The sequence below is a fragment of the Excalfactoria chinensis genome, chromosome Z (assembly GCF_039878825.1).
Source record: "Excalfactoria chinensis isolate bCotChi1 chromosome Z, bCotChi1.hap2, whole genome shotgun sequence".
NCBI lineage: Eukaryota > Metazoa > Chordata > Aves > Galliformes > Phasianidae > Excalfactoria > Excalfactoria chinensis.
The window spans coordinates 22,028,961-22,039,703 of NC_092857.1; the positions used below are offsets into that span (position 1 = coordinate 22,028,961).

The 10,743-nt window shown below is 35.6% G+C and overlaps 1 protein-coding gene across 3 annotated transcripts in view; it reads left to right on the top strand.

Annotated features, from left to right (window-relative positions):
- The window catches only part of AP3B1 (adaptor related protein complex 3 subunit beta 1), a 146,338-nt gene that overhangs the window by 72,677 nt on the left and 62,918 nt on the right, over positions 1-10,743 (top strand). For all 3 annotated transcript variants that reach the window (XR_011905958.1, XM_072359002.1, XM_072359001.1), the window contains exons 15-17: positions 2,768-2,944; positions 7,974-8,160; positions 9,095-9,225. Coding sequence is in view for 2 of the 3 variants with exons in the window: in XM_072359002.1 (XP_072215103.1) it covers positions 2,768-2,944; positions 7,974-8,160; positions 9,095-9,225 (495 nt within the window). In the remaining variant the exon portion in view is untranslated. The remainder of the gene's footprint in view (positions 1-2,767; positions 2,945-7,973; positions 8,161-9,094; positions 9,226-10,743) is intronic.

A 10,743-nucleotide genomic window follows, 5' to 3' on the forward strand; every position in this document is an offset into this window, starting at 1 on the left:
TTGAACTCTGGAAACAATGGCTTCAGGATCATGCACTTGATATTACATGTTTGAAGACAGGCAGTCTTAAGCAGGGAAAAAGAAGTCTGAAAATATTGTGTGATTTTGACCCTGAATGAATCCAGTGACACGGAAACGTTGGGTTCATCAGTTCCACATATACTTTTCATTAAAATGGTTTCCACTTAGGGTTCGATTCAAAAAGTCTCTAATTGATATCGATTCTCATTGCACAAAATTGTGTTTAATATATAGTGTATTTATATAGTGGGCTGGTTAAAATGCTCAGTCTCACAAGATATTCCATGTGGTTTCCTTTGGTGATGTTTTTCAAGTTAAGCTGTGTTTAGTTTGTTTGTTTGATATTCTAAGACTAGTTTGTAAGATTTACATTTTACAAAGTAGTTTATTAGAAAAAAAAAAGAAAAAACACAAACAGCCCCTAAGGCATCAAACAGTACACACTGAAATATTTCATTGTGTTTTTAAGTTGCAGTCCTGGATTTGACTTGGAAAAGTACATTTCCAGTGTTTGTGTTTTCGTAATAAATAGTTTTTGAAAGTAGTCTGCTATGTGAGCTGGTTTTGCTTTATGAAAAGGCAGGTATAAGAAAAGAGATGTTTCTGATGGGCTGCTGCCTAAAGTGGGGTAGTTGGTGTTCTCTTGTAGAATTCCAACTTTGTAACAAGTCTATAATGAAATATTTAAGAAAAATAAATCTAGCATAACTGAAATCTGAAGTTGCCCATATATTCTTATTTGGAGGTATTCTGTCTGTACAGCCGGCAACTTGAACTGCTCCAATACTGGAAAATTTAATGTACCACTCAATTACTATTCTTTAGCCCAATTTAAAGTAATAGATCGGGAGTGAGGTCTTAATGTGGTGTAACCTTTGGAACATTAGAAATAACCTCTTTCCCTTCTGAAATCAGTGTACAGTAATGACATCGGTCTTACTGTACTGCAGGTGAACATTTTCTGACTGCATTTGAAGTTCTTGTATTTAGCAGTTGTTCAGTGTATTGTTCCTGTCTCCCATACCATAGGTTCCAAGGCCTTTTATTTTTTAATCAATTGATAAAAATGTCTCAATTGTATATCTATGTATATCACGTAAGTGTGTTTTAGTGCACTTGATACGTTATTTTGCAGTTACATTATCTCTGCCTCAAGCATTTTTCAGAGTTTACGTCTGATGTTTATCTTGAGGGATATTTTGTTGTTATTTCACTCCTTAGTTATGTCCTTCCATGATCTTATTGCTCCTTCTTTCAGTAGAAGCAGTCATGTGTTTGAATTTGTGTTGGCTCATGTGTTTGCAACAGTGTGCAGGATAGAGTCAGGTATTTGGGACTGATTTTATTTAGAGCTGATCTCAAACTTTCTGGAATACTAGAAGGTGGTTAATCACTAAAGTTTCTTGTGAACGTAATTAGCTTTATATATATAAATATAGTTTACTGGACCATTTATTGGGGACTGTGGACTGCAGTTTGGAAAGTGAACCTTGGTAATTTGCTTACACTTGTTAACTTATGAATGTGACTGAAAAGCAGAATTTCCGAATTTAAATGCATACAGAGTAGAATAACTAACAGTTGGTTCCCATTGTAATTCTGACATGTAAATAAATTATGGACAGGTGCCGAAAAAGTAATTAAAACATCAATACAGTAAGAATTAGTGTTTTAAGAACTGCACTTCTCTAACTTGTTCTCTCTGGTTCTCCTAAGGCGGAATTCAAACTGGCTTGAGTATAAGCTTACTCAAAAAGAACACTGTGTAGTGCAGATTCATGGAATGTGTTAGACACATTATTTACTTTGAAAAAGAAACTGGAAAAAATTAGCTGAAATCGCAGTTGCAATTGGAAGCTTTCCCTTGGCATTTTTATCTGAAGTCTGTCATTTTACAGGATAGAACAGTTGCGGTTTTTTAAAGTGTTTTGATAGAGGTTCTATGTAAAACTTGTAGTGCTTCTGCTAACTGTGGTGCTCTCAAGACACGCCTTTTCCTAGATGAATTTCCCAACCTTTGAAAATTCTCTGCATGTATCACTGTGCCTTCTAACACCTGTGAAATACAGTCAGGTAGTTCCAAAAGTAAAAGACCCGTGTGAAGTTTCTGGTCTGAGTGTTTTTGCTTAACGAGGCAGATCCTGTTCCAAAGTTGAAAAGACCAACTTTGAATTCCTCTCTCTTCAGAATTTGGTGCTGAGCTCTCACTGGACATGTTTTGAACAAATATGAATCTTGCTGTCATATGATTTTAAATAAGTATAGGGGAAAAATAACAATAGTCTTAAATTCCCATGCTTTTAAAGTTGATGGATAGGAGCTGAGGAAGCTCTGTTTACTGAAAACCATTTCTATATGAGTATAGGCACAAAAAGCATTTTTGTGTTTCAGCATGGTCTTTAGAATAATCTGATGGCAAACACTCCCAGCTGAACCTGAAATACTTAGATTTTCTTCCTAGTTGCCATTGGCTCGTACTGTGATCATGGACACATCACTTCTGTGTGCCTCTGTTCACACTCCTGATGTGTTTGTCTTGTCAGCTAGTGTACTCTGGGACAGAATCTGCATGTCTATGTATGTACACTCAGTCTACCACAGTGAGTGTGTTGAATGAGTTGTAATTTGAGTTTGTGTTTCTTTTGTGACAATTACGTTTAGGCAGTATTTTGTTTAACTTGTTACTGAACACAGTGCAGGTTTTCCTTGTGTATGTGTTACTTTATAGTGTGTGATGTTTTCTCAGGTTCCAGTAGCAAGAGCCAGTATCTTGTGGCTCATTGGGGAGTACTGTGAACGAGTTCCGAAGATTGCACCTGATGTTCTGAGAAAGACAGCCAAGAGCTTCACAAATGAAGATGACCTTGTAAAGTTGCAGATCTTAAATTTGGGAGCAAAACTCTATTTAACGAACTCAAAGCAGGTAAGGCTTAAATACACAAGAGAATATATTTACAGTCACAGTAGTTTTTTTCTGCCATCTGTATAGTCCAGTTGATTTCTTTTCAATGAACAGCTGAAACCAGTTCACATTATTATTAGTGTTTTTAGAACTCAACCTAAACCTAACCAGCAGCCCTTGAGTGTGGGCTGTATCATAAATACAAATGTATTGATGAAATTGAATTACTCTTTTTTCATTTTTGTCCCTTTCTTGATCAAGAATATTTGTGGATTATTATTTTATTTTTTTTTTCATTCAGGTAAGTAGAAAGTATTTATAGATTGTATAGCTAACATAAAATTGGAAATTTTCCAGCTGTGATTTGATGTTTTCTGGATCAAAAAGCAGAATTTTCTGGGGACTGCTGTCACTGTGAGCAAAAAGCTTCTCGTTTTTGTTCAGGATGTTTAAAAGGCAACACCAGAAAGAGGCCTCAGTGCCTTTCCCATTGGGGCTTATCTTACAGATAGTAACTGCTTTTTCTTTTCTTTCTGCTTCTTATTATGTTGCTTTTCTATGTGAGAGAGTGGGTTTTGATTATCTCTGGTGCTAAAGATAACCTAAAAATGTCAGATAATACAGAAGGATGAACTTAGGTATCTACAGCTGTGAGAGGGGCCTACTGTTTAATTCATCTCAATGACAATACTGTGAACTTCGTCACTCTCTGACTGTGGAATATGGCATCTTGACACTAATTTTTCACTGTAATTCTAATTTAATTATAAAAGTTTGTGGAATATTTTCCGAATATATAATGAATATATTATTTGAGATATATAGACTGGACTCCTAGACCTTTTTGCTTTACAGCAGCACAGGATCTTGCACCTCCACAACTGCGATGTGTTCCTTGATAGCTATATCTAGCTGCAGACTTGATCCATCTGAGACTTTATTCTGTAGGGCATGTGGGAGATGAACTGTCTCTCCTGGCATTCAAATAAGAATGAATGCTTGTCCTTTACTCAGACAGTCTAAAATGGGTGAGTAACAAAAGGTGACTTCTTCCTGTCAGTGCTCTTCTTAATGAAAGTGCTGACTGAGCTAAGAAAAGATTGGTTTGATTATCTTAATTGTCTCTTACTGGGCCATTGGTAGTATTTACTGATTTTTCCAAATGGCTAAAAATATGTAGGAAATGGTGATTTCTGTGGTATTCTTTTTCCAAATTCATGTGGCCTTAATACATTTTTAAACATATTATACATGAGACATGCTAATTGATTCAAATATGATGCTGATTATAGAGTGGATGAATCTGTCTCCTGAGATGCCTGCTAAATGATGAGTGTCATGGAAGGGTATTTTCCTCTTTTAACTTGTGTAGTAATAAGCTTTCTTCTTGAATCATCCAGATATTTTAGTGCAAAATTCACTAAATTCAATAAATTCAATAAATTCAATAAATTCAATAAATTCACTCCTTCCAAACTAGAATAGGTGTTTTTGCCTTTAGGAGCCAGCAGCACTTCTCCTTTATGTGCATAAGACTCTTCTCAACTCGCTTGTTAAAACATTTCTTTCAGGAGTGATTTCAGTTCCTAAAACATCCAGACATTCTTCAGCGTAATTTCTGAGCTCTCAGGCAAAGCCTGTACACTTGGCTGCTCGGTTGTCTTTCTGTCCCTCTCTCCCCTTGTCAGTATTTTCTCCTGTATCCTACTCCATTACATAATATTTTTTAATTCTTTGTTCAATTCCTACAAACCCAGTGGAGTTGAGGTAATCTCAAAGATGCAATGTCCCTTTGTTGAAAAGTAGTGTCACAGTAGTAGACACCACCATGTAGCAGAGCCATGCAAACAGGAAGAAAAATAAGCTGGTAAAATTTGTTTGTTCAGCCTTGTGTCAAGAAAAGCACCGAGTTCTGGAGGGAATCTGACTTTGTGTTTTCACTATCCTTAGAATATCATCTTTGATTTCCTGTTAATTTCCTTAGACATATGACACCTAGTGCAGCACATTTGTAGTAATACTTTAAAAATTCAGTGTTTTTTAATAAGTATTTCCAGGTCTATTTTTTTAATTGTGTGATGAGTTTACAACAGCTGTTTATCATTTAAGACCTCCAGGTTCAGTGCTATCTGAATAAATGTATAATAAGATTCAATTAGGAGTGTAAAAATCTTTGTGAATGTAGCATATAGCTGTATAAGTGAAGTTCATATGACGGAAACAAGTTATGCAGAAAAACACGGCATCTAATTGCTTGAGATATTCCTTGCATGTAACAGGAAGAATAAATGATATTTAGAGGTGTTTCTGTTGTGTAACATGATAGGTGTCACAGTGGATAGGGGCCCAAGTAATTGTAAATGGATAATTTGTGAATGTGATTTAGGATAACATCCTTATCGTACGTATCAAAGAAGTCAGGTTACTGTGAGGTAATGACAACAAAGAGTTGGTATATTGCTGTTTCTCTCCCACTGTAGAGGCTAAGCCACTGGTGATATTTGCATTAAAATATTTTTCAAGGAGAGCCAAACAGCTAATTGCTGCTAGTCTAGAACATCCATTAGATTCTTAAACAGAAGCACTGCCATTGGAAAGTTCTAGAAGCACTGCTGAAGGATGATCTGTTCTATACCTTCACACTGGCCAAACCAAAATTTACAAACAATAGTAGTCTATGCTAACAGTGTAGAGATAAAATAAGTGATATTATGTTTATACATAACAAGCCTGTACAGATAAGAAGAGGTGGGCATATGGTAATAAATGTATAGAATATTTATGCCATAGTGCTTTGTTTTGTATTGAAGTATTAAGGCAGATATGTGCAGATTCTGTCACACTTCAGAAGATTAACTTGCTTGCTGAAACAGTTTTCCTCACAGATATTCCTTTGTTGGCAAAACTGAGGAGCGTTCATTAGTTTATTTTTTGTTTTTAATTAAAATTAATTGTTTCTATTAGCTTTCTCCATGTAGAAAAGCTTCTCTGACTTGTTAGGTTGCACTGCCATAACAAAAATTTGGTGTTCTTTTGCTGTTTTCATTAAAGCTATTTATGATACCTGGAGGGATAATTCTCGCAGCTGTGGAGCATTTGACCACATGTATTTGTATAGAAAAATATGGAAGAGGCATTTTAGTGGAGAGGAAGAAAGACAGGATCACAGAGATGATCCCATTAAAGAAAATGTCATCTTTCAATATCACATTGTATGAGGGCTGCTCCAAAAATAATGCCTCCTATTTTATTATTTTGACCCATAACGTCAGAGGCAGATGTTGGTGGCATGACAGTAGAGGTTAAACTTTCCCACCAATAGTCCATTACATTTTCTTGCCATATGACAATTGGCAGCAGAGTGACGTCTGACAAAAGTGGCACATGACATAGAAGTGTGTATGGAGCAGAGGTGTGTCATTGAATTCCTCCATGAGGAAATAATGGCACCTATTGGCATTCGTTGGCACCTCCTGAATATTTATGGAAACTGAGCAGTGGATGTGGGCATAGTAAGGCGGTGGGTGGTGTGTTTCAGCAGTGGTGCATGTTGTTACATTGTTCATTGCTGCTGTAAATGCATAACTAATGATGGGGACTCTGTTTAAAAAAAAAAGTGTTTTGTAGCAGAGAATTTGTTCCATTACATAGTGCTGTTGTGCTCTTAATATCTGTTGTAGTTTCCATGGACATAGAGGAGGCATTACTTTTGGAGCAACCTATATTTATGTTTAAAATAAAAAAAAAAAAAAGTTTTGGTTAATGTGAATGTCGCTTATAGGAATTGATTAGTGTGCTCAAAAAGTCTTTGTAGAGATATAGACAACTCTTACTTGAATTCTCAACAAGGATTTTTTCCTAACAGATTGTACATTACAAAATTTAATGCTTTTTTTGCATATTCCTCCCCTCATGCAATTAAAAATGCTACTCTTGTAACAATCACCTGATAAACAAGATATATATGCAAGCTAGTTTCTTTGCATAAAGAAAATAAATACCTCTTGTCAATGTCTTAACCTTATGTTATCCATCTACTGTTAGTTGGTACACTAAAAATTAACTTTGTTGTGATGGTAAATTATTTTTGCTCTTTTCACTGTTTCCTTCTGTATGAACAAAGTTGCATAATTCTTTCAGATGCATTTGATCAATGCAGTTCTGTTCACCGTTATTGCTATGCTTAACCTACAGTATTTCTGAGGTGTGGGGAGAGCCTTTCTATGCATGTATGTGTGTTTAAAATTTATCTGTATTATTAAAATTATTTAATACATGTTAATATTCTCAGACATCAAATTAGGAAATCCTATTATCCGGTAAAAAGCATGATAATACAAGTTGTTCTCTAACATAAATAAATAAATGACCGATATTACTGGAGGCTTTAAGCTTTGAGAAAAAAAATGGAAGAAGTCTTTTATCCTGGTTTTTAGAGGGCATCAGCAGCTTGCTTTTATGAAAAAGTAACAGCTAAATGCACTGCAAATAATTTGCAGTAATCCAGTTCAGTGATTCATGTGTCTGCTTTAATGGGTCATAATTCAGGATAAAGTAACTGAGTGCAGTCAGAGTGCAGACACTGCTTATGCCAGGGACTGTATCTCTTCATAAAACACACCTCAGCAGAAGCAGTTTGCCAGCCCCCTAATACCCTCTGATGTTTTGATGTCCTGCATATTTTTCCGATTAAGTTTTGAGTGCCATGTTTTTAGTTGTATTTCCACATTCATTATCCTCACGTAGATCCTTCAGCGGGTTTGCCATATATGATTATTTTTTTAATGATGCCTTTCTTTCCACTTCAGCAGTTTAATAATCTAGCACATGGCTGCTTCTCAGTACTCAGCATTCACCTCCCCAATACAGAAGAGGACATGTGCTTTGGCTTCAGAATTCCATTTGCAGCTTTAGAAATGCATATTCCCTGTGGAACAACATTTGTTTGACATAACCATTCATTTTTATTACCTCTTTAAATATGTTTATCCAGAGTTATCAATAATCATAAATAACTTGTATTCTGTTCTTGTCCTGTTTTTTTCCACAGACAAAATTGCTTACCCAGTATGTATTAAATCTCGGCAAGTATGATCAAAGCTACGACATCAGAGACCGTACAAGATTTATTAGGCAGCTTATTGTTCCGAATGAGAAGAGTGGAGCTTTAAGCAAATATGCCAAAAAAATATTTCTGGCACAGAAACCTGCTCCATTGCTCGAGTCTCCCTTTAAAGGTACTACTGCCAAAATCATTTGGTAAATGTTCATTGTGTAAAGGAATGTGACAGCCTATTCTATTTCAAATATGCTCACAAATTGCGTCACTTAGCGAACACAAGTGATTAATATGCAAGGATACTCACTCTGCTTACTTGCTTTTCAACAAACAAGGTTTACATGTTGTACACACATTACATTTGCCCGATGACAAACCCTGGCAAAACTGTTTGTGTGGATTTTAAATTTGGCTTAATATCAGAAAGTGTGTATTTTGAGGAAAAAATATTCCTCCATTTAGGAAAATGTCTTTAGTCTTTTATCTAGACGTTAATAGAAGGCTGTTAATGCACTGTAAACCTATTATGAATCTGAAATAAATTGAATCTCTGTAGATTAGCTTTTTTATTGTTTTCCTCCAAAGTGATAGTTTTCCCAGTGCATTTTTCGTCTATTAGGAAGTAAGAGTCATTGTCTGCTCAAATGATAAGGTTATTAGGTTGTCTGAATTAAAAATGCTCTGTTACTGCGATGATTTGCAATTTTAATGTTCATACTTATATATGTTGTAAAGCTCTAAAAGGAGCTCCATTTTGAAGAAAAACTATTAAGATTCTGGATGTGTTTGTGCCAAGACATGTATATGGATTGTTTAACTGTGCTGTCATTCTTAATATTCACAGTAAAGTAATTTTTAGAGAAGCTACATTTCAGAGCAACACCTCTAAACACACTGACTGATTAGCTTTTTTATTGACCATTATGGGGGAGATTATTGTAATCTATGGACTGAAATCAGTTTTTTGACCTATGAAGAGCTTCCTAGTTTATATTTATTCCATGACATTTGAGGTAATATAATAGCAATTACCTTTAGCCCTGATTAAGATTGCTCTTTGTGGTAGAGCTCATGTTGTTTGTATATTTTCCACTCCCCCATTTTTTTAATAGATCGGGATCATTTCCAGCTTGGTACCTTGTCTCACACACTGAACAGCCAAGCCACTGGCTACCTGGAGCTGTCTGACTGGCCAGAGGTGGCCCCTGACCCTGCCGTGCGAAACGTTGAAGTGGCCGAATCGGTATGTTGGCACTGTTAAAAGTAACTTTGCCGAAGGCGTAAGCCAGTACCAAATCTTATCTGGAAACGTAAAGAGTTAAATAATACATTTATGCTGTTCTGAAAATGTTTTATACGTGTGATGATCTGTGTGGCTTGTTTTAGCTTGGAAACTGAAAATTTTTTAAAACTGCACCATATTCACTGTTTACTTTCCATGAGAGAAGCGGATCAGCTGTAGGCCACTTTACTTCGCTTGAGGACTAAATTAACTCTCTTCCCTTCAATCTTGTTTTTTATTTCTTATCTCCTGTATTCACTGTGCTGCATTATGTTTATTACTGTTAATGATGAGTGTTGCTAGAATATGAAAGTAGTACGTTGGTGGAGGTTTTTCAGTGCACAAATCCAAGTCATAGCAGAAAAAAAAAAGAATAAACAAAAGGCAGCAGCAGAGTAAGAAGTTATGTATGTTTTGTAGTGTAAAATATGGAATAGACCAAGGTTTACATTTCAGACAGTCTGAATAAAATTTGGTAAGTCTCTAAAAAGAAAATGTCATCTATTAGTGCGCTAGTTACTTGTTGACAAGTAGTCATCTACTACTGATTCCGTTCTGTTACGGGACTGTAAATTAGCTGGCAGAATCATGTTCTGGTACCAGAGTTGTGATTTATGCATCAGATACCAGAGTACTAATAAATGTCAGTAAAAGCTATTGTACAGGAGTAAGAATTGAGTTGTACTGAAATATACTGTGCTGGTGATGCTCCCAGAGATAAGTTCTTTTAGCATGTCCACGTGGAAAAGCACATGGTCCTTGTCATTAGCCAAGTCCCACATTAAATTGCACATTAATTTGCATATAAGATGTCAGGAGTGGGATGAGTTGAGAAAATTGGTTGTGCTTTGCAGAGGCCAGTAAACGATGAAGTGGTAGAGCAAGCTTTTCTCCTTAGTACTTGAGTAATAATTGTTTACTTTCTTATATACATTTCAGGAAAAGAGATATTTGTTTACAAACTTCTGAAAGCTTTTATGAGGAGAGTTTGACTGCAGTCATCTCAAGGAGTTTTATTATAAATGATGAGGTTGGCATGAAAGAGTGTGTGGAGGTGCCTTTATCCATAAAAATAAAAGCCTTGCGTGAAATTGATCAAATGGAGTAACACCTGCCTACAACACAACAGAAAACATCTTCTAGCTACTTAAACCTCAAAATAAACATGAAAATCCTTTATCCAAGGCTTTTTTTTGCAAATATTTTCTTTGGAGAATACCATGTTAGTGGTATTGTAGTTGCTGTAATACTTCATATGACTATACAAAATAAGTGAAATTGAGTTTAAAAAGCTGTCACTGATGCAGATCTGTATGGTTGCCTGCCTATTTGTTTCTTTCCTTGTCAAGAATTTTTCTTCAGCTGCTCAGCATTAGGGGAATATGAATTCAAAAAAGAAGTCTGATCAAAGTAGTGTTTTGTTCTGGTGTTCTCTTGTTGATAAGAATTTGTAGAATACCAAAGGAAGTAAAACACATT